A 23,869-nucleotide genomic window follows, 5' to 3' on the forward strand; every position below is an offset into this window, starting at 1 on the left:
GTGAAGCTTCTTTTATTTTTAAATATTTGAGAATCGATTCATGTCTAGTGTTTGATGTACAAAGAATATTAAGTAATCTCTTGATTGTCAGATTTCTGTCTCTAGTTTTGATCTCACTTTAACTTCTTGTTTTGCATTTCCAAATGCCTAGTGGGCAATTTGATAACCTGTAGGCACTTGACCTCAGTGTGCCCTCAAATAATATCAACTCATCCTCTTCTTCCCTTCTTGTCCCCTAGTCTGTTTCCTGTTTTGGGGGACTTGAAAGCACATGCATAATCTTTGCCTTCTCTCATTCTATTACCAAATTGGTCGTCCAAACACACACCAGGATCCTAGCCTGGGCCCAGACCCCTTGTCTTGGCTGGGGAGGTTCTTTTTCTGCTCAGATTTGCTCAGCCAGTGGAAACCCATGCTGAGAGCATAGCACAAACTTTATTCAACGGCCAGAGAATGGGGAAGTGGGAACTTAGTCTGCAAATTAAATTCTCAACTTAACTTTGACCGAGACACTATATATATAGGAAGGTCAAGAAAAAAAGGAGGGAATTGAGTAAAGAGAGGGAGGAATATTCATGACTTATCCAAGAACAGGAGTGTGGTTTGGACCCGGAACTGAGGCAACACTCCTTTTCAGTCCTTTTCTGGTTGTCATGGCAGTTGTCAACTGTTGTGTTGCTGGTGGGTGTGTCATTTAGCATGCTAATATATTAGAATGAGCTTATAAGGAAGCTCAAGGTCCACTGGAGGTAAGGTCTTCCACTAGTCCAACTAACTAGGACTAGTTAGTTGTAACCAGCTCTTGTTTTTCTCTTTGTTGCTTCCTCCTTTTGTAATTGGGCCTGAAACTCAGATAAGGGCAATTAGTTTCCACATGAGGGAGGGGCAGTGGTATGATTCTGGGGCAACAGCCTTGGTAACAGATGTGCTTCAATATCCAATGACTGAAATTCCATGGTGCTGTCTTTAAACATTGCTCCCTTTTCTCTCCTCCCACTACCTTAAGTCATCATCACCCTCTCTAACCCTAATATTTTAATACCATCCTGATATCTTTACCTTCAGTACCAATTTAGATAACATGGCAGCTAGCGTAGTATTCTTAAAGACCATTGTCTTAGTACCTTGCTCTACCATTGAGTGTAATAAATTTGAAGTCATTACCCAGCATTTGAGGGCCTCAAAATACTGTATCATGGTAACTATTCTCAATATGCAACCTGCTTTGAGTGAATTTTTATTCTGTTATTATATAGATTTGAGTAAATCACTAGTTCCATGATTGACAAACTCCATACCTTTGCCTCCTTGAATATCTTTCTCCTTCATCCATCTGTTAGAATGCTCCGCAACCCCATAGCCCTAGAGATGTGCTTGACACATTACTGGATACTCCATAAATATTTGATAAATAAAATTTCAATTTATATTAATTAGCGAGTGCCCATTTATAATTACATATATATATTTTACACATTTGCTATTTTGGTATATATTTGTTTACTCAGGGATATACATAAAGATGCTGGTATCAGTATTTTTTTGACTTGATTATTTTAGTGATTATATAGTATTTTGTTGAGCAATATATTTTGATTTTCCTCCACTGGTCTTTCATAATTGGACATTTAGTTGCTCCCAATATTTTGCTAATATAAATATTGCTATGATGAATATTCTGGTGCCTGCATCTTTGTGTCTATATAAATATTTTCTCAAGTAAGTGTCTGAATTGCTAAGTGAAAGACCTGCATGTTGTAAGGCTTTAATGTATATTGAGAAGGTGCCCTCCAGCAAGGCTGTTTAAATTTAATTCCCACCGCTAAGTCTGGCAACAAATCCTGTCAGTTGTTTTTCTTGACGTGACAGTCTCACTTTGTTCATTTTGAAGAAAATTTCTATCGCATACTTGAGTCTGAATAACTAGTTTATTGGTCATTCTTTTTCTTTTGCATATAAACAGCCTTTCAAGAGAAAAAGCACAGTGTTAATATGCAAATCAAACAGTAGCCTAAGTGTTTTTCCTTCGGGCAACCATCTTTGAATCAGAAGTATTTTTGAGAACTTCCCATTTTTGTCACACAGCATATAAAAAAGACCTGTAACCAAGGGTTGAGATTTAAGGAAATTAATTGGTTTTTCTACTTCAAGAAGGATATTCTTAAATGAAATCAACTTCCCCCACCCCTGTGGGCCTGTGGTAGTGAAGAATATAATGACTGAAACCACTGCTTTGGCACTACTTTGTACTAAAATGCAAGCAATTTTACCCAACGTTGTGTTTTCAACATCAGTGCAAATGTCAACACAGTGAAAAAGGCAAGTGATGTCACAGTATTATTATGAAACTAAGGGTATCAGGAACCTCAGAGGTGTGTAGACAGCACTTTGAGGACATTGTTCTGAACAATCCCTATGTATGCTGCTGTTTGTCACTCCCTTGTTGGCAAATTGAATCTGTTTCTTAGTTTTTCAGAGCAGTGTCATAATGTCTAGTTTTGATCAGAAGAAAATTAGAGCATCTCATGGAGTGAAGAGTCATGTTGCTTTTCTGTCTTTTTTATTCCACACCAGGTTCATCGTTGGGTCAACTATGAATCCATGCTGAAAGGATGCCTGGTTGGCAGGATGGCAGTTAAACCTGCTCTTCCTAAAGGTAAGTGGTGCCAGGGCGAAACTGGCACTGATGTGTGACATGCATGTACTGTCTCTTTTGTTTTTTTGAGATATAGTTGATTTACAATGTTGTGTTAGTTTCTGGTGTACAGCATAGCGATTCAGTTATACATGTACATATCTATATTCTTTTTCCTTATCCTTTAACACGTGTACTGTCTTTTACGTGGATTTTGGCAAAAAAAGCTTAAATAAATCCCTAAACTGTTCTCATTTTTACTGGCCTCCTGGGCTAGCCACTGTAAAGATTTTACTTTAGTTCTTCAGAATGGAACAATGACTTTTCTCTTGCAACATGTCAAAATTTTAAGGTACGTTCATTGTGGGAAGAATAAGCATGATGGAAGTGAAGGAATTTTATTTACTCTATTTACTTTTCACTAGTCTTTTATTCTGTTGTTATATAAATTAGCTGGATCACTTGGTTCCAGTTAACTTTTAGACTAGTTTTTTAGAATTTAATTTTTTTAATATCTAGCACACTCATGAGACTCAAAAAATCAAAATATTTGCAGATACTAACTGATATGTATATAGAATAAACAACAACTTCATGCTGTACAGCACAGGGAGCTATATTTGATATCTTGTAGTAACTTACAGTGTAAAAGAATATGAAAACGAATATATGTGTCTTCATGTATGACTGAAGCACTGTGCTGTACCCCAGAAATTGACACAACATTGTAAACTGACTGTACTTCAATAAAAATACATATATATACCAAAAAAATGAGAAAATATAAAAAAATTACACAGTGAAATTTTCTCTCTCAGCTTTGTCTCCCTTTTGCCTTGAACCTTTCTGCTCCTTTCCTTTTTACCATAGAAAACCAAGTTCTGGTTTAAAAAAACCATTTCTTCTTATCTTCCAAACTGCCGCTCTACACTTAGCCTGGTGTTGGAGATCATCTCTTTCCTCCTGAGCTTTTTTCAGAAGACCACCTTTTGAAAAATTTATGGGCTTGCAGTGGGAGTAGCAGGGGTACTTTGCTTAATCCTTTACTATGAATGGGATGAAGTTGTTTCTTTTGACCAACTCCTGATTTTGACATCCAAATTAGGAATAAGTTGGCCTGTATGACCTGAGTCTTCTACTGTTTATTTTTAGTGAGATTTGTAATTCAAGGTCTTATTGCCAGACACATTTTTATTGTGTCCAGGTGTTTTTCTTCTGGCTATTTTCAATATTTTCTCTTTATCTTTGGCTTTTAGCTATTTGAATATGATGTGCCCCATGTGATTTTCTGTGTATTGATCATACTCCAATTTGCTAAGCTTTTTGATTGACAATTTTATGTCTTTCACCAAATTTGGAAAAATTTTTGACCAGTATTTCTTCAGATATTTTTCTGTTCCATTCTCCCATTTCTTTCCTTCTGAAATTCCAAATAAACATATACTAGACATTTTAATTTTATCTTATAGGTCCCTGTTCTAGACCGAAAACATACTAAAATTTTTTTAATAAGTCACATTTTTAAAATATAGTCATATTTTCTAATGGCATGGCACAGTGTTAGAAATATTCCTTCTTAATTTCACATTGCTTTATCATGGTTTCTAACACTTTGTTTTTTTTTTTCTTGCCCACTGTCTTGAGCAATTACTACCTATAAGGTGCTTAGAACCATAGATCAGTAGAATAAAGGTAGAAGAGTGTTAATTCTGCTGGTAAACTACTTCAAGTACAAGGATTTATTCTGGGCCTTAAAGTTTAAGAGCTGTATAAAATTTGAAGATGATTCAGAAGACAATTACAAAGATGAATGAAGAAAAGTAAAAGATAAAGTTAGTTTAGAAATACAGAAATTATTAAATTTTACAGGGTTTAGGAAATGAGTATATGGCTTTTGAAACAAAAACAGGAATTAGGCCTCAATTGTGCTATAAGGAGTTCTCTTTAGAGATGTGGAAGAATTTCTACAGAAAAAATGATTATTAAACATATTGTAGAGAACCAGGGAGTCTTCTGGCAAGACTAAGCAGTGGTGGGAACATAGAATGGTACACACTGAAGTTTGTGACTGAGACCCCTGGTCACAAGACTGAGCTCCTGACTGATGATTATGTGACATCCGCCTTTTGGAGTCAAAAAGGAAGACAGGGTATGTAGCTGTGGATAAACATAAGACATTTAAATATAAATGTGCAGTGTTTGTCTTCCTAGAATGCTTTTTTCCAGGGCCTCCTGACAAATGCATACATATTTTCAAAATGTAGCTAAAACATTACTTCCTCAATGGAGTCCTTTCTATTCCTTCCAAGTAGTGATGCCCCTCTTCCCACCCCCATGCTTCCTTTACCACCATTCATATATCTCTTTTAAAGCATTTATTTTATCATATTAAAAAGGACATATTGACATTTTCAGTTTAGTTTATTTCATTTTTTTGAGTAAGTAATACATTCACATGATTCGAGAATGACAAGTGCCATGGTCATACCTTTGTCTCCCATCTGCTCTTTCTCCCTCCTGTGTACGCCCAAAGGTAACCATGTGATTGTGTATCCTTCCAAATTATCTTTGTGTGTGTATAGACAAACTGAATATAGAGTCAGATTTCCTGTTTATCCAAATGGTTTCATATTATGTCAATATCCCTATTAAGATGGTAATCAACAGAAATTTATTAAAAGAATGAGTATATTAGTAAAGCAGGTTTTTTGGTTGGTTTTGTTTTTTAACTTTGCTTATCCCAGGGGATCTTTCTGTGGCCCCATTCAGCAGAGGTAAGCTAGAATGGGGTCAATTAAAAATTCTCACCCAGCCCTCTTACCTCAGAAGAATAGAGTACTGATACTTCACAGCTCCAGCCTTCTGAATGACTTTGACCTCTCCAGAAAGCACAGGCTCTTATCAGAGTAATGCTGTCTGACCAATGTTATGAGAAGATGTGAATTTTCTTGGCCTTGGAGCCAACCAAATGATGGAGTTAGTTATCAAGACATTTCTTGTTAGAGCAGGAAGGGTCTTGTGTGACTCAGATGTAAATATGCTTAAAAGTAAAAATAAAAAAAAAAGGCTTTTTTCTTTCTATGGCTCAGTTTTTGAAGAGTTGCACAAGTAGACTAGTAGCATTTTAATGATATTTTAGCTCTAAGTAGGTGTTCTCTTCCTATTGGTACTTCTTATATTAAAAAAGACTCAGGAAAAAAATGAATAATTTAGCAAGATCCAGAAAGTTCTAACAGATTCAAATCAGCACATCAGACAGGAGGTAATCGTATGAGATGACATATTTTCTCCCTAGGAATAAATTACCTGGGGTAAGTTTTCAAAATCTGTGCTCCTCTTAGATAAAAACAAATTGTTTTCCATGATAAAGAGATTCATCAAACTGCCAACTGTGCTTGTACAGTGAAAATAGATTTAATTTACTTATGTTACTGTGAATTCGCTGTTTGTTCTAAGATAAAACAAATAATCACAACTACAGTAGCAAAGACAGATGAAACCGGATGAAAGTAAGTGAACAAGTGGGGACATCGGTGATCCCTTGCAAACTGTAATGATGAGATTTTTATCTGGCAGTGAGAAACAAAGCTGATTTTGAGATCTAATTTAAATGATTTTTAGGGCTTGTGTTTTTTCAGAAAGTATTAACCCTCACAATGACATACCAAGAGAAATAGTGCTAAATTTCATGGAAGAAGTTTGATCTTGGCTTTGCTGCTGAAGAGGTGTGGATTTCATTCAAGTCCTGACCTCTGATTTTCAGTCTTAAATGAGGGGATTGGATGATAATTTGGTGTCTGTTGTTAAGATTCCTTTCAGCTATGAAATTATTTTGGTCACATGGGGAAAATAAACAAAAAGGATGGTTATCTGTTCTCCTTAATCATGGTTATTTTATGACATGTGAGTGAAGTGGAAGTAATTATAGGCTATCTGGTTGATTGAAAATCAGAACATGAAAAATTTGGAAGCTTTAAGTACTTTGGTTTCTTTTTCTGTTAAAACAAGGTGTTACCTTAACAAGTGATGTCTATAAATTTGCTGCTTGGATATTTTGTGTTAGTTTGGCTTTTTTTTTTTTTTTAAGCTCTGACAACTTGTTGAGGGTTTTATTTTGACATACGGTACAGCACTTTTGTGATCGAGACATCATACAGGTTTTTGAGCTGGCTGCCATCCTGAAACAAAATACCTGTTAAATTTTTTCTGGTTTGTAACACTGATAAATGAATTGATATACAAGTGGAAGTCTTTACATATTTTCAGCATTTTGGCCATTTAAATTTAAAGTAATAATAATCATGTTAAGTGCTGACCTGGATGAAAGAGAAAGATAATCAGGTGACTTTCTTTGGGTTAACATATATGTTTTATTTATAAAGTGTAATCTAATAAATTTTGGATAGTTTTGACTGATTTAGAATATGATGCCCTGGACAAAGCTTGGGTTTTTATATGTTTACTAAAGAAATTAACCAAGATATTAGAAAAATAAGTTCAAAGAAGGAGGAAAAAGCCCAGTGAAGTGGGAGCCTGCAGAAATGGCCTGGCAGTCTTCAGAGATGAAATTAATTATTTGAGAAATAGGCCATCTGTTTATTAGCCTTATTTCTCTCGTCAGGCCTTGGAAGAAAGCCCTTCGAGAGGAGGGCAGTTACCTTTAAATCAATAATGTTAACTGCTGTTCTCTCTGATGTTACAGTATTCTTATCTGACTTCTTTTTTTCTAAATCGCTGTTCAGACTATCGTGAGGAAAAGAAAATCTTGAATGGTAAGTCATATACATCTATAATACAAAGTGAATCTCGTTCACATGATTATATACGTTGCCTCATGGAATTATCTGGGGTATTTAGATAGTTTTTATATGAAGGATGTCTTTACCTGCCTAAATTTAGAGCATTGGACAGAACTTTATAGATCCCCTATCCTGGGCTGTTGGAGAAACAGAAACATAATTGATGCAGTTATTTTCCAAAGTCTTTGAGCAGAAGTACTCTTTTTTTTTTTTTCCTTCCCCAAACTAAATCTTACAGATCCAAAGAATACACACCTATGGTGGAAGGAAAATACTTAATGCTTACAGAATCTCTGGAGATCTTCCACGTCTCAGAGTTTTCTAAAACAATTCACAAACCAGAGCATTAGTGGCCTTTGAAAATGCGACATTGAAGGACACGCACAAAAATGTCTAAAATGAAAAAAGACAGAATACCCCATGTCAGTGAAGTAGTGGAGCAACAGGCCCCCCATACACTCCTGGTAAAAAGTATAAATTGGTACAACCACTTTGGAAAACTGGTTAGCAGTATTTACTAAAGCAAAACATACACGTCCCATGCAGACGTGTGTTCTTTAAGAATGTGTGTGTACATGCACAAGAATATTTATTACGGCGCTATGCATAATAGCCAAAAACTGCCCAAAGTCCATCACCAGGAGAATGAATAGATTCCAGTATGTGGTATGTTCATACAGTGTGATAATACTCAGTAATAAAAAGGGACCACTGCTAATGCATGCAACAGCATGGATAAAATCTCAGAAAGCTCCAGCCTTGATTTGTTGTTTACTAGAATCATGCTTATTTGACATTAACTGTTACGTCTGTAAAGCCGGACCAAAAACGCCAGACCAAAAGAGTGCATATTTTATGATTCTATTTTTATAAAGGTCAAATACAGACCTCATTATAATGTTAAAAACCTAATCATAATGTTAAAAGTCAGAATAGTGGTTACCTTTGGGGAAGGGGTGGTGATTGGAAGGGGTACTGGGAGGGTGCTGGCCCCAAGGGTATGTTTTACTTATGGAAAATCATTGAGCAATTCATTTATGAATTGTGTCCTCTTATCATATATCTATAAAAAGTTTACTGAAAAGATGGAAAAAGAGAGAAAAATGCTGCTTAGATAAACTGTAGCTGTTTTGGTTGTTTTTCTTTGCGAAGGCATGCTTCCCAAGAGCCAAGTGACAGATACACTTGCCAAAGAAGGTCCTAGTTCTCCGAGGTATGCATTCTTGTTTTACTTTTTTAAAGTTTAATCAGTTCTACACCAAAATATACACATTAAAAAAAAAAGATGGCTCCAAGTTTGATGTATTGCTTTTTATATTAATCATGTTTCTTTAACACAAGAACTGTAGCGTCTCATTTATCAAGCATTGCTGGAGAATGAACTGTTCTGTAAAGGTGACTAACAGGACTAAAGTTTAATCCATTTTAAACACCACAACTTTGAAAATAAATTATTCAAAAATATTTTTCTAATTGTAAAATACACATTCATGGTAGAAAACTTGGAAAGTAGAGAGAAATACAAAAGAAAGCGATAAAAATCAGTTGTAATCCCATCAACCCTAGATACATACTCTTAATACCTGATTCATGTAATACCTATTTCCATATTATTCTATTTTGATAGTATTGGTGTTGCAGTATCTCCTATGATCAATTTCCTGTGTTATGAAACATCCTGCAAAAGCATTTTGTCTGCATTCCATCATGTGATCTTACCATAGTTTATTTAGCTATTCTGTTTTTTGTATATCTAGTTTGTTTGATCAATTTTTAATGGAAATCCTTCAAGATGTCTTGCACACTGTCTTAGTAAGTTAAGCAATCAATCCGTCTATATTTCTGTTAGTGATATTCCAGATGCCCTTAGGGCTACGTGTGTTCTGTGTAGATCTTTCTCTCGCCGCCTTTCCCCTAATCACGACTCTGTAACAAGCAGCACCCTGCTGCACTTTTTATATCTGTTAAATTATTTCATATCCAATTTTAAGTTAAAGGCCTCAGGATACCTCCTCCTAGGATTCACACTGGGTACTTGTATGCAGGTAATAAATCGAAAAACAGTTACCAGTTTGATAACTAGCTATTACAGACCAGAAGACCTAGTTATTCCTTAAGTTTTTACCGTTGCCCATTAAACATCCTTGGTGAATTAATTTCTTGAGTAATAATGTATTTGTGACGGGGAAGAGTGAAGGTGATAAGCATGTAGATTTTGTCATACTCCTTTAGAAAACATGTTGTGTTATTGCTCTGGTAAAAGAAATTTTAGATATGTAACCTTTAAAGGTGTCTTGTCAAGGATATCGTTTGTTTCTCTGCAAGTTGGAATACATAAAAGTATAGGTATTTTAAACTTAGAAATAATTGCCAGTTTTAATGGTAACACAACTGATTAGGAAAAATGTTAACCTAGAGAAATAAATTTCTTGCTGTAGATTTTAAGCTATATATTTTAAATCATGTATTTATTTTGTCATATTTTGTATTTTTAATTGTATACATTTAAAAATTATATTTAATGATTTAATATGTGTTAATGCACAAATTATTCTTTTTTTTTTTTACTTTTTTACAGCTATGACTGGTTCCAGACAGACTCTTTAGTCACCGTTGTCATATATACTAAACAGAAGGTAAGCATGTCTTTAAAATCAGAAGGAAAACAAAAGTAAATAATAAATTTAGCTACATGCAGGTACTTTTCTAAGCACTCTCCTTGTATTAACTTACTTACAGCAACTCTTTGAGGTCCATCCTTTCATTATCCCTGTTTTACAGATGAGGAAACAGAGATTAATTTACTCAGAGTTACACAGTAACAGGTCTAGTATTTTGAACCCAGGCAGGCTGGCTCCATAGGATATGCTCTTAACAACCATGCTATAGCATCTTAGGAAGAAAATAGACTAGGAAGTATTTTATATGCTTTTCTGTAATTTTTTTAAAGCATGGATAACAGAAGTGAGAGTCCCAGTTTAACTTCACCATAAGAACTAATTTCCTGCACATAAATTGGAATTTGTGACAAGAAAGACTGTACTACTGTGGCTTAGTGTGCTGAAACCACTAATGGGATTCAGATGCCCTCTGGAAACTACAATTAAGGAGTTAATTCATTCGCTAAGTATTTATTAAACACCTGCTTCATTTTCAACACTTCCATATAATTCAAAGATCTAATGATGGGCCACATTCATAGAGACTTAGCTCTCACCAGGCTTACAGTCCAGCTGGAAAGTCAGATAAATATGCAGGCAACTTACATCTCCAGACAACATCCTCCAGCAAACTGGCAAGTTTCCCACACCTGAGGACCCATGTAGATTTAGAGGCAAGTTCTGGCAGCTAGGTATTTCTGAGCATTCATGCTACTTCTGTGGGAGCAGAACCATACCTGAGCCAGCGAGTTCCCCCTATTCTTGCAGGAGGATTTGATTGTTCTCCGGGGGCAACCAGCCTCTGCCTGAAAGAGCCAAGGGGGCCAGAGGCACTGCTGGTCCCAACTTCTGCTCCTCCTTGTTATTGTCTCCTCAGTAGGAGAGGGTGGGGTCTACTCCCATTGGTGATATCAGGAGGCACAGAGGATGGATGACTAAAGAGAGGGGGAGGATTTCTACATGGAATAATGTGTTCAGTGTATGGTCTAAATGATAGATACCAAATAGCTGGCCCCAAAGCTATGTAGAAATTCTGTGAAAATTTGTTAGTGAATTTATTTTTTTTGACAAGCTGAGCTTAAGAGGCTGTGTTATTTGCCCTGCGCCATGTAAAAGTGGAAAGATTAAAATGAACACAAACAGCTTGGCTTCTTGTCTGATTCTAATTGTTTTCCCACATTATTAATGTAAGAAATACTTATTGAGCACCTGCTATGTGCCAAACAATTCCAAAGGCAGTTCTTTATGCTTAGAGCTTAGAGACACGTGGGTAAGGTAGACATGAAGCACAGACAAGTGTGTAATTAAAATTGTGATGTATGTTTTAAAGGAGGAGAACTGGATTGTATGAGAAAGGGAAAAACAGGAGTACTGTGTGTGCACATTGTCGGGTCTGTAAAGCAGTGCCGTGTGAGTTTTCACTGATCATCTTAGAAATACAGTGATAGAAGTTTGAAAAAAGGTTTACTTTTTGATCCTTCTCTTCTTGATTTCTGTTTAAGGATATCAGTTTAGACTCAGTAATAGTTGACCTTCGGGATGATTCCTTGAGAGTAGAAACATTTATCAAGGACTATTCCTATCTGATACATATCGGTAAGTACCTTATTCTGTATTAATGGGAGCACCTTTTGTTTCTTTGAAGTATAGTAGTAACTGGTGTAGTCTTGGTAACTATGATATTTTATCTGGTATTGTCACTTTAATTTGTTATTCTTGTTCAATTTTTTCTGTTATTTCTTTATACTAATGAAAATGCTTGCAAATGGCAATACGTCCTCCCCTTTTGCAAGTTTAAGCAACTGGATGCGATCAAAATCAGTATTGATATGAAATAATTTGTTGGCTCAGCTTTCTAAGACTCTGTTACCTAACACCTAACAAACCAGCCTCCGGAGGCCTGCCTGTCACACGCTCCCACCGAGCAGCTGTCACCAGACACCACTTCGTTGGCCTGTTTCTCACAGCTCTGCCATAGGATGTCAGAGGCTACGCCAAAGCCCCCTGGGCTGTGAGGTTGCACTGTGCCCCTCCACTGCAGGCCCTTCCTGGCCACAGATCACCCATGCAGTTCACTTCTGCTGTTTAGAGAGATTACAGATCCTCCAAGAGAAAGAAACACTAAAATCTGGAATCAAAGGTAGCAGATTCTTAATCCAGTTCTCACCCATAACGACTCTTAAGATTTCATCCTTTCTTCTTTTTAAGAAGGTAATGTTATTCTGCTAGAAGGCAGAAATGAAACAAACAAAAACAAGAAGAAAACGGTGATTTAAGCATTCATTCTCATGTAAAGAACATTTCATTTACTTTTACAAAACAGAGACTGAAGTTCTCCGGACCTCAGCTGACTTGCGATTCTGCTCATGGCTTTACTACATTAATGAAGAGCCTTTAGTCCTGAATTTGATTGGAGTTGATAAATGTTTTTCCTTCATTTTTCCCCCCATTCATTAGATTAATCAACCTCAAATCTTAAACCTTTCTTCCAGAAATATGTCCTTTCCTGTTTTTTGCTAGCATAAGATCTTATATTGCCTCTTAGGGAGAGTTTTAACCGAAAACTCAGATGTCTAGAAAAGTATACATTATTCATTAGCTCTGTCATGACTTTTCTTTAATGAAGACCTCTCTGCCAGCATTTATTATGTCTCAGATACTTCATGGCTAGTTTTATTCAGACCATAGCTAACTGTATCTAGCACACGTATAAAAACCCAAAATTCCACAGTCAAAAATGTGAAACTCTTCTTGCTAACAGTAGATCAGTAGGGCTAAAATAATGCAAAACTGTAAGTTCCAGATAACCATATTAACACCATGAAACTTAGAGCAGATGTATGTAAAAATACTTCTTGCATCTCCCTCTTCTGGAATGTAAGTTCCATGAGGACAGGAATGTTTCTCTTTTACTAACTGCAGTACCTGTAACACTGGAGAAAGTGCATGACACACATAGACTCTCAGTGATTTTTTTCAATAGCTGAATGAACATTCAACTTAGAAGACAGTAAGAAAGGAAAAACTGGGCCGGACTCAGGCCTGGCCTGTGTTCACACGCACACCTGCACACATGTGCTTCATGTGCTGCCTCTCTCCCTGCCCTGCTCCTGTCTTGGTTTGTAGGCTTGTCAGTCTGGGGTCATGCTTAGACCAGTATGGGCCCCCACTTGTGAGCAACTGAGTATTTACTCTTTGAGTAATAGAGAAATGGAAAAATTGAAGAAATATATAATAATTAATTATGAAATAATTTGTCTCAAAATATTGTATACAACATTTTGATTGTGTTCAGTTTCTGTCTTTTGGTCTCTCAGGATATGTTAGATTTGAAATAGGGTGTAAAAGAACCATTTAAATTATCTTATATGGTGTTGGTAGACCATATGAATTGAATGAAGTTGGATTTTAACTGAATTTTTTTTACTCCAGGCCTAAGCCGTGAGATTCAGGAAGATTTTTCTGGTAAGCTACCAAAAAATAATGTATGTACCTACATACATACACACACACACATACATACAATACACACATGGGAAGAGAGAGAAAGGGTTTGAAAAAAACAGCATTTTATCTTATTTTTCTTCTATGTATTTTCCTATTGCAGAAAAAGATATGTTTTCTATATAAACAAATATATTAATTTTTTAATTGAAATACCATCAGTTACAATGTATCAATTTCTGACGTACAGCACAATGTCCCAGTCATGCATATACATACATATCAAATACATTAATTTTTAAATACACTCTTCTCCCTCTGGTTTCAGTTCCCCACACCCCTTTTTTCTTTCCCCTGTTCATGTCTTGTGCTTTCCTTTTCCTCTCCTTAGAAAAAACGTCCTGTCTCCATTCTTCTTTCCTGCCCTCCTCCTGACGTGCAGCTTGTAGAAATATAACTGTCCAAAGTTTTCTTAGATGTCTGTATTTAAATGTTTAATATTGACAGTGCACATTAACTTACGGATATTGCTGTGTGTGAGTGCACAGTGCAGATTTTACACAGCTGTTTAACAACAGAAGCCTCATTAGAAAATGGTGGCTTCTTGTGTTTTTGTTTTTTGTTTTTCTTTAGCTTTATTGAAGTATAATTGACGAAATTATAATTAAAGATTTAAAATGTACAATGTGATGATTTGATAAAGGTATATACATTGTGAAGATTCCCACAATCAAATTAATAACACATCCATCACTTCACAGATTTACCTTTGTGTTTGTATGTGCGTGTGTGAAAACACAAGTTCTGTTGTCTTAACAAATTTCAGTTATACAAGACAGTGTAATCAGCTGTAGTCACCATGTTATACTTTAGATCCTTAGACATTTTTCACCTTGTAGCTGAAAGTTTGTACCCTTTTATCAACCTCTCCCTATTTCCCCCACCCCCCAACTCCTGTCACTATTTTGCTACTCTGTTTCTTTTTTTCTTTTTTAGTTTTATTAGGTAAAATTATTACAGTTCGACTGCACATACACATTATATTGCATGTAAATACATATATACAGTATACTGCACTTTTTTTAGTTTACATATATGTACTGATTATTGTTTCTAAGAACAGATTAGAACTTTATCTTTTCAAACTTATATACTTATCAAAGGAATAAAACCAACTACAAAATAAGAATCAACATTATGCAGTAATCCAGTCATAACGGGCAGTCAAATGTGCTTTCACATATTCAAGAAGTCAGTCATCTTAGTTATAAGTAGTAAGTAGTTCACTTGTGTCCTTATTATTGTTATTTTTTAGATTCCTCATATAAATGATGTCATATGGCATTTTTCTTTCTCTTTCCTACCCACTTCACTCAGAATGACAATCTTCAGGTCTATCCATAACGCTGCATGCTACTCTCTGTTTCTATGAGTTTGACTTTTTAAAAAAATTCCACATACAAGTGGTACCATGCAGTATATGTCTTCTCTGTCTTACTTACTTTTACTTAGTATAATGCCTTCTGGATGCATCATATGTTGCAAATGGCAGGATTTCCTACTTTTTAAAGGCTGAATAATATTCCATTTAAAACAAGTTTCTTGTTTTAAAGTACTGTCAGAGTACCTTACACTGGTTCTGTGCCTTCACTTTTCTGTATAACACAGTAAGTTCTATAAATTGTATACATTAAACTCGTTAAGGTCAAGAACATTTTAGTGTTTGTTAAGTTTCAAATCAGTGTTCATTGAATTGAATTCATTTGACTAATCTAACTTTCAGAGTTGTTTAATTGCCACTGAATTATGTGTTTATAGTGAAGAAGAACAGATTGTTTCTAAAGACAAAAAGAAATATACTTTAGATCTTTAAAAGCACATTCAATTCGTAAAATTTAATCAGAATATTAAAGTTTATTTTATAGAATATTAAAGTTTATTATATTTTATTATGAATTATTGTTTATTATTTTGTTATTATAATAAACTATTTTATATTCTAAACTATTTTGATCATTCAAAATAAAAAGATAATCCAAGAGATTTTTAATTATCAAAAATTGACATGAGCTTTATAGGGGCTTACTCTCCTTGAGCTGTTTCTGTTTATGAGGCTCAGTGTTGGTTTAGTGAATTCACTGATAAGAACCCCCCAGATCCCAAGAAATGTTAAAAGGGTATAAATTAAATTTGCTTTTGTTGGATCCATTCATGGCTAATTTGTGTATTTAAGTTTTTTTAAGCTATGTGTTAATTAGTTGCCATGACTATTTGAGCTTGTATGAAAATGCATTATGTATTAGTTTGGGTCTTGATAAATTAATTTGAAAGAAGTTAGTCTGAATCTAAAATAAATTAAACTGGATTTAACATCATATAAGGCATAAACAATTTTCATGAACATGTACACAAAATTTTATTTATCTCACTAATAATCAGTGTCATTAGTATCAGATTGGGACATTTGGGTTGTTTGAGAAAGGTTGGTTTAAAAATAAAATCTTATATTTAAAGTATCAGTGACTGCAAATTGAATTTATCTTCTTTTCAGTGCGGGTTGTTGAGAATGTGGGAAAAATAGAGATTGTCCCAAAGAAAAAAGAAAATGCTTCTTGGAAATGCCTTGGTCATCCCCTGGAGAATCATAACTCACTTATTCCAAAGAAAGATACAGGTATGCTGTGCTGTTATTTTAAGTCCTGGTTCATGAAAATGTCACGTTAGTGGCTCAGTTATACCAGAGTTTGGAAGGCCACTTCGAATGAGCCAAAGGTCCTTGTATCTCCTTCTAAGGAGTTGAAAAGGGACACTGTATCTGTTACCCTCTTTTTGTTTTTTTTAATAGAGGTTAAATTTCGGACTCTACTATCTAATGATTGGCATAAGAAAGTCGTTAGGTAATGATCCCTACATGGAACAACCCACTGTGCTTAGACTGGTCAGCCATTCACTGCTTCACATTCTTTTTTTATAAAAGGTGCAAAAACAAGTTAAGTATATTCCTTGTTTGCATGTCTAATTTTTTTCTGTTAAAGAAGGCACATTTATTGTCTCTCTCCTTATCTAAGCCAGTTTCTGAGTTTACTCCTGAAGGATGATACCATTCATTTCCTTTTTCCCTTTATTTTTTAAAGCTTTCTATGTAAGCATAGCATATTTATAGGAAAATATGTATATTACACATGTTCTACTTGATGAATTTTCACAGAGTGAACACACGCTATATTTGCTCTTTGAGAGTTGGTAGGATTTGCTTCTTGTTCCAAGTATTTTGAAATTTGACAGTTCGATATGCCTTAATGGCATTTTTTTCATTTTTTGTGCTGGATGTTCATCCTTTTTGCTAATCTTCCCATTATGGAAACTTAAGATCCTTGGGTCTGAGCAATATTAATTTTTCTTCCCTTCATGGTCTGTTTTTACCTTCTAGAAATATTCTTATTTTAAGCCTTCTTGACAACTTCTCTATTTTTTTCTCTCTCTATTTTCAATTTTGTCCTTTTGGTCTACTTTTTGGGAGATTTCTAGATTTCTTTAGCTGTGTCTTCCAGCTCTGCTATTGAGTTTCTCATTTCTACTCTCTTATTTTTAACTTTAAAAAACTCTTTTGATTTTTATCCCTTTGTTTTAGCATCCTGTTATTACTAGCTGCTTTTATCTTTTTCAGTGTAACTGATAGTATTTTAGAGTTTTTATCTCCCTGTATAACCTGTATTTCTGCAGTTTGTTTCTTTGTTTTGGTCTGCCTTTCATATTAGATGCTTTCTTTGTTTTTTGTTTGTTTGTTTTTTATTGAAGTATAGTTGATTTACAATGTTGTGTTAATTTCTGGTGTACAGCATAGTGATTCATTTATGCATAAATATATGTGTATTCCTTTTCGTATTTTTTCATTATAGGCCATTACGAAGTACTAAATATAGTTCCCTGTTCTATACAGTAGAACCTTGTTGTTTATCTATTTTATATATAGTATCTATGAATCCCAAGCTCCCAATTTAACCCTTCTCACCCCCTGCCCCCTCCCTGGTAACCATAAGTTTGTTTTCTGTGTCTGTCAGCCTGTCTCTGTTTTGTAAATAAGTTCATTTATGTCTTTTTTTTTTGAGATTCAACATAAAAGTGATATAATAATATGATATTTTCCTTTTTCTTTGTGGATTATTTCATGTAGTATGATGATCTCCAGGTCCATCCACATTGCTGCAAATGGCATTATTTTATTATTTTTTATGGCTAAGTAGTATTTTATTGTGTGTGTGTATGTGTGTGTGTGTGTGTGTATACCACTACATATCTTGGCCATTGTAAATAGTGCTGATATGAACACTAGGACAAACCCACTGCCAACATAAGACTCAACAGTGAAAAGTTGAAAGCCTTCTCACTAAAATCTGGAACAAGACAAGGAGGCCTACTCTCACCACTTCAGTTCAACAGTGTATTGAAAGTCCCAGCCATAGCGATCAGACAAAAGAAATAAAAGGGATCCAAATTAGAGGAGAAGAGATAAAATTGTCACTATACGCAGATGACATGATACTATATATAAAAAATACTAAGGGCTCCACACAAAAACTACTTGCAATGATAAACGAATTTGGCAATGTAGCAGGATACAAGATTAACATACAAAAATCTGTTGCATTTCTTTACATTAACAATGAAATATCAGAAAAAGAAAATTTTAAAAATCCCTTTTAATATTGCATCCAAAAAAAACCCACTTAGGAATAAACCTGACTAAAGGAGGTAAAAGACTTATATGCAGAGAGCTATAAAACATTGATTAAGGAAATTAAAGATGATGTAAAGAAATAAAAAGATATCCCATGTTCTTGGATTGGAAGAATTAATATTGTAAAAATAAGCATACCACCCAAAGCAATCTACAGATTTAATGTGATACCTATCAAATTACCCAGAACATTTTTCACAGAATTAGACCAAATAACCTTAAAATTTATATGGAATCACAAAAGACCCAGAACTGCCAAAGCAATACTGAAGAAAAAGAACAAAGCTAGAGGAATAACCCTCCCAGACTTCAGACAATACTACAGAGCTGTAGTAATCAAAACAGCATGGTATTGGCACAAAAACAGACATGGATCAACAGAAGAGAATAGAGAGCCCAGAAATAAACCCACAGACTTACAGTCAATTCATCTTTGACAAGGGAGGCAAGAATATACAATGGAGTAAAGACAGTCTCTTCAGCAAGTGGTGTTGGGAAAACTGAACAGGTGCATGTAAATCAATGAAATTAGAACCCTCCTCACCATACACAAAAATAAACTCAAAGTGACTTAAAGACTTAAACATAAGACAAGACATCATAAACCTCCTAGAAGAGAACATAGGCAAAACACTTCTGATACAAATCGTAGCAGTGTTCTCCTAGGACAATCTACTGAGGCAACAGAAGTGGTTTTATCTTTCCCTGCACCCTGATTCCAGAGATACTTGGTCCTGCCAATTTCTGAGCCTTAAAAGGGTCTTGTGTTACATGGGTTGATTCTTGGCTTTTTGTACGACAGCTAGCTGAGGATTCAACTTTACTGAGTCAGTTACCAGTCATTTCTTTGCCTTGTCAGCTCCCGAAGTTTTGTTGCTTTTTTATTATTTCTGGTTTTTTTTTTCCCTATTCTGAAAGGCTGTCCCTTAAGAAACAGCCAAACACACACACACACAAAACTTTGCTGTTATTTTAGGGAGACATGAGAAGGAACTAACTGCATCTTTTCAGTTTGCTGTCTTTAAATATTTAAAATTGTAAAAAATATATTTGGGGATAATATTTTAATTTTCAGAAAAGTATCAGGCAGCCTTGTTTTGAGTACACATTATATGCAGAATGTTATTTTAGGTACTGTGGTACGAAACATAAAATGCATCAGGTATTATTTTCCCAGGTGGAAGAAGGAACATGCACAAACATGAGGCTGAAGGATACTTTTATCAAGAAACAGGCCAGTGAGGGCAAGTTACATAGTGCAAACTGGAAAGTATTGGATGGTATCTCTGAACAGGTGCAGATGACCTTGAATGACTTTCCACGTGTAAGGGGAGGTGAATTTCAAGCAAGATTTTGAAAGTGGCTTTCAAGAAACAAACAAACAAACAAACAAAAACTATAAAGGGCTTTCCAGGGAGCAGTTCAAATCATTACTGGGTACTTACTGTGCCAGACCTTTTGCAGGTGGTAGAGAAGGAAAAATATAAGCCATGTGTGGGAAAGTTGAAACAGATGCGTTTTCCCAGAGCAGGAGGTCTCAGTTGTGTGGTATAAGGTAGGGAGGGAGAACCCAGAGGAATAATAGTGTGGCTTAGCAGATCAGAAGAGAATTAGTGAAAGACAATGAAAATGAAAACAGATATCATTAAAGTGAAATCTGTTGCCCTGAAATTACCTGACTGTCTTGTGGTTGAAAAATCTTAGCAAACCAGATAAAATCCAAGGCCAAGATATAAAGGATACTGAGAACCAAGCTGACCTCCATTTGGAAATAGTTAGAATGAACATCACCCAAGTATCCTTCCCTATAATTTCCCCGAGGCTTTCCATGAACTCTTTTACCCCTGCCGTAGATTTTGGTGTGAGTTATGAACCACCATAGTTTGCTTTAGCTTTCTTGTCTGAAATTGGGGCCATGCTTGTATTTTTCAGTGAATTAGATTTTCCACTTTGGAAAATGACTCAGAGTTTGGGGGATTTTTCAAAGTTATTTGAACTAAGCATAGATAATTTCTTTGTTCTTTCTCTTCCTTAAATGATGACAAAAGTATAGATTGTTTTATGCACTAGCAAAGCTGGATACTTACATCATCGGAGTGTTACGATTAACCTGCTGTCAGTAACTTCAAGTGTTCAGTCTGTCATGTGGTTCCTAGGTTTTCAATATGTATTACTAAAATTATCAGTTTGTATTATATTAACATACTGGCTTTCTCTTATTGAAATTTGCTTGCTAAAAAATTTAAGTTTGAAAATAAGCATGTAAGTTGAAGACTTTTAATGCAATGCCTTCTCATGTCAAATCTAGAATTTTCTTACATGAAAGAGTCACATATAGCAAAGAACATAATCAGAGAAGAGAAACTACTTCATTTTTACCTTTAATCCAAATGGTAAATTAAATTGTATGGATTTGAACTGTATGAATGAGAGTACCATTTGTAAGCTGGGTGCTTCCAATTATTTTCTTCTTCCCAAAGATGAAGATTGTGAGTGATTAGTTGTGTGTGTGTGTGTGTGTGTGTGTGTCAGAGAGATGGCTGAGGAACTTACTTGTCTATTAAGGATCAGAAACTGATAGATAACTGGGTAGCTATTTCTGTACCCAACCTAAAATTTTATTTTAATTGTGATTGCCCTTATTATGGGGACTTAGATCGTCAGACAAAGGTACTTTTAAAGATTTGTCAACAACAGCTCAGTAATATTGGGATACAAAATTATAAATAAGATTTTTTAAATGTCATAATTTTGATACATCAGCAGCCATTTATAAACCTTCAGGTTAAATATATATTGAATCTATTGAATCTATAACTATCTTTTTAATTCCAGTTGAACTGTATGAAATCACTGATACTTATTTTTAACCTAGGAAAATGACACTTGCATGATTTGACCTGTACTTTCATCAGTGCTTCTTAACTGCTGACACCACACACACACACACACAGAAGTACTGTCTGTACTTGTAAAAGTGCTTGTCAACACTATGTGAACAGTCATTTAATTGAGGTTTTCTGCGGGGCCTGTGATTCTGCAGGCATGCTGTCTGCTGTCACAGTGAACAATGGCTCATCTTGCAGGCATAGAAAGAACCACCACCCTCACCTCTCCCAAGCCCTTAATTGCTTGTGCATCCCTGTTTCTTTGCTGCCAAAAACAAGCATTCAGAATTACTGGAAAAGAAAAAAATATTGTGGATAGCAAATAGAAACTTCACTGTGCTTTGTTCTCTTAAATTGCCTCCTCAGCCCAGCAGGTGTAAAGTTGTCACTTGCACAGTCACTGTTAAGATGCTTTGGCATTTTGCTGTCTTAGTCTCATTTCTAGCAGAATGGCCTGAATAGGAAGAAACACAGAATAAATGGGGCAGGCTGTAATTGAGTCAGAAATTATTTAATGTATTAAAAAATAGAACAGAAGAAGTTCAGGAACTTAGAATTCAGATGATTCAGGCATTTTAGTGTAGAATGTTGGCTGAATTATTAGCTATGGAACTGAGGAAAAGTGATAAGCACAGAAATATTCTAATTCAGTGACAGTCCTGCTAACTAGTGTGGGCCCCATTGTCTAAAGGCCCCATTGAATCTAGTCTTGGAGAAAGAGCTGTCTTTCTCCTGGTTTAACACTAGTGTCTACAAAAATCCTCATTTTGAAAGGATGATTCAACTCATTCAGTCTCGGTGAGGTAATAAAGTATCTTAACACACTTTAGGTACATTTCTGACAGTAAATAGTTGAAACTGAAAGGAAACTATGCTTTATTGTCAAGTTAATGATCCTGCTTCATAATGTTTTACCCAGTATATGGAAAGGTGTGTGCCCATATACCTTTACCATCCTAGTGTTTGAAGACATACTATGAACGTATTCTTACTTGTACATGCAAGAGTGGTTTGGGTGAGGATGACAGAACTCTACTGCAGGAAGTTAAGTGGAAACCTTATCAAAGTTAGTGAAAAGGCTGAATAATTTTTTAAAAATAACAAAATAAATGCGGTTGTATAATACTTTTAAAAGTATATAATAACTAGAACTCTGCTGTTTCTTCTGCATAGGAAGATACTCTACTGAATTTGAGTCATTTTATTGGTAGTCAAAATGTTAGACATTTGTATGGTACTTGAAAATAGTTTGTTCTCAAGTGCTCTGAACATCATCCCTGCAGTCAAGTTCATTGCTCTTTAAGGTCACTGTCTTGGCAGAAACAGCAAAGCTAATCAGGCTGACCCCTGCTGTATGAACTGTGGCAGATTCTGTAAGGAAAATCCCAAATTTTTCTTCCCTATATCAGGAAAAACTCGATTCTTTCCTATCATCCTCTCCTGTGTATCTCTTTTACTATTACATAGGATGCTTCACTTCTGACACTTCTGGTCCCAGATATGAGGTTTTTCTCCACTGCAGGCAAGTCTCTGCAACACCAGCTGGATGTCTTACAGTTTAACTCAATTTTGATGCTGTCTACCTGGAGATACCATCAGATCCCACAGGTTAAGGGCTCAGTCCCACAGTCCCTCCCCTTGACCCCCAGCACGCGCGCGCACACACACACACACACACACACACACACACACACACACACACTTTAGATGCCAGTGGCAAGCCCAGGTTACCACCTGTCCTTCTGACCAACCAGCTATAGATTGGAGGTTTCAAAGACCCCTTCCCTGTGTTCAATTAATTTGTTAGAGTAGCTCATAGAACTCAGGGAAACACATAATTTGTGTTTACCAGTTTATTAAAGGATCTGATAAAGGATACAGGTGATTATCCAGATGGAAGATATAGAGGGCAAGGTCAGGTCTGGGAGGGTCCCAAACATAGGAACTTCTGTCCCTGGGGTATGTCACCCTCTCGGTATTGATATGTTTGCCCACCTGGAAGGTCTTTAAACTCCCTGCTATTGGGATTTTATGGAGGCTTCCTCATGTGGGCATGATCAGTTATTAACTTCACTGCCAGCCCTTCTCTCCTCTCTGGAGGATGGGGTGTGAGGCCGAAAATTCCAAGCTTCTAATCATAGCTTGGTCTTTCTGGTGATAGGCTGTCATCCAGGAGCCCACTCAGAGTCACCTCATGAAAACAAAAGATGCTCCTAGTGCTCTTATTAGGAATTTTCAAGGGTTTTAGGAGTCCTGTGTTAGAAATGAGGGTCAAAGGCAGATAGAGTAGTCCCCCTTATCTGAGGTTTCACTTACCCTAGGTCAGTCATGGTCCAAAAATATTAAATGGAAAACTCCAGAAATAAACAATTCATAAGTTTTAAACTACGCACTCTTCTGAGGAATGCGATGCAGTCTTGAGGTGTCCCACTGGGGACAAAAGTTATCCCTTTGTCCAGCATATTCCACTCATTAGTCACTTAGTAGCCATCTGAAATATCAGGTCAACCATCAATGTATCACTTGAGCTTGTGTTCAGGTAACACTTATTTTACTTAATAACGGCTCCGAAGCACAAGGATAGTGATGGTGGCAATACCATTATGCCAAAGAAGAGCCATAAAGTGCTTCTCTAGAGTGAAAAGGTGAAAGTTCTTGACTTAATAAGGAAAGAAAAAAAATCGAATGATGTGGTTGCTAAGATC

General features: G+C 35.7%; 1 protein-coding gene across 2 annotated transcripts in view; it reads left to right on the top strand.

The window, feature by feature from the left end:
* Positions 1–23,869, top strand: part of CYB5R4 (cytochrome b5 reductase 4) — a 67,022-nt gene that overhangs the window by 23,068 nt on the left and 20,085 nt on the right. For both annotated transcript variants that reach the window (XM_006200326.3, XM_072965554.1), the window contains exons 4-10: positions 2,575–2,656; positions 7,378–7,407; positions 8,587–8,647; positions 10,013–10,070; positions 11,597–11,690; positions 13,527–13,559; positions 16,090–16,212. In XM_006200326.3, coding sequence (XP_006200388.1) covers positions 2,575–2,656; positions 7,378–7,407; positions 8,587–8,647; positions 10,013–10,070; positions 11,597–11,690; positions 13,527–13,559; positions 16,090–16,212 — 481 coding nt within the window. The remainder of the gene's footprint in view (positions 1–2,574; positions 2,657–7,377; positions 7,408–8,586; positions 8,648–10,012; positions 10,071–11,596; positions 11,691–13,526; positions 13,560–16,089; positions 16,213–23,869) is intronic.

This window comes from Vicugna pacos, chromosome 8, assembly GCF_048564905.1.
Source record: "Vicugna pacos chromosome 8, VicPac4, whole genome shotgun sequence".
In the NCBI taxonomy this organism is placed as follows: Eukaryota; Metazoa; Chordata; class Mammalia; order Artiodactyla; family Camelidae; genus Vicugna; species Vicugna pacos.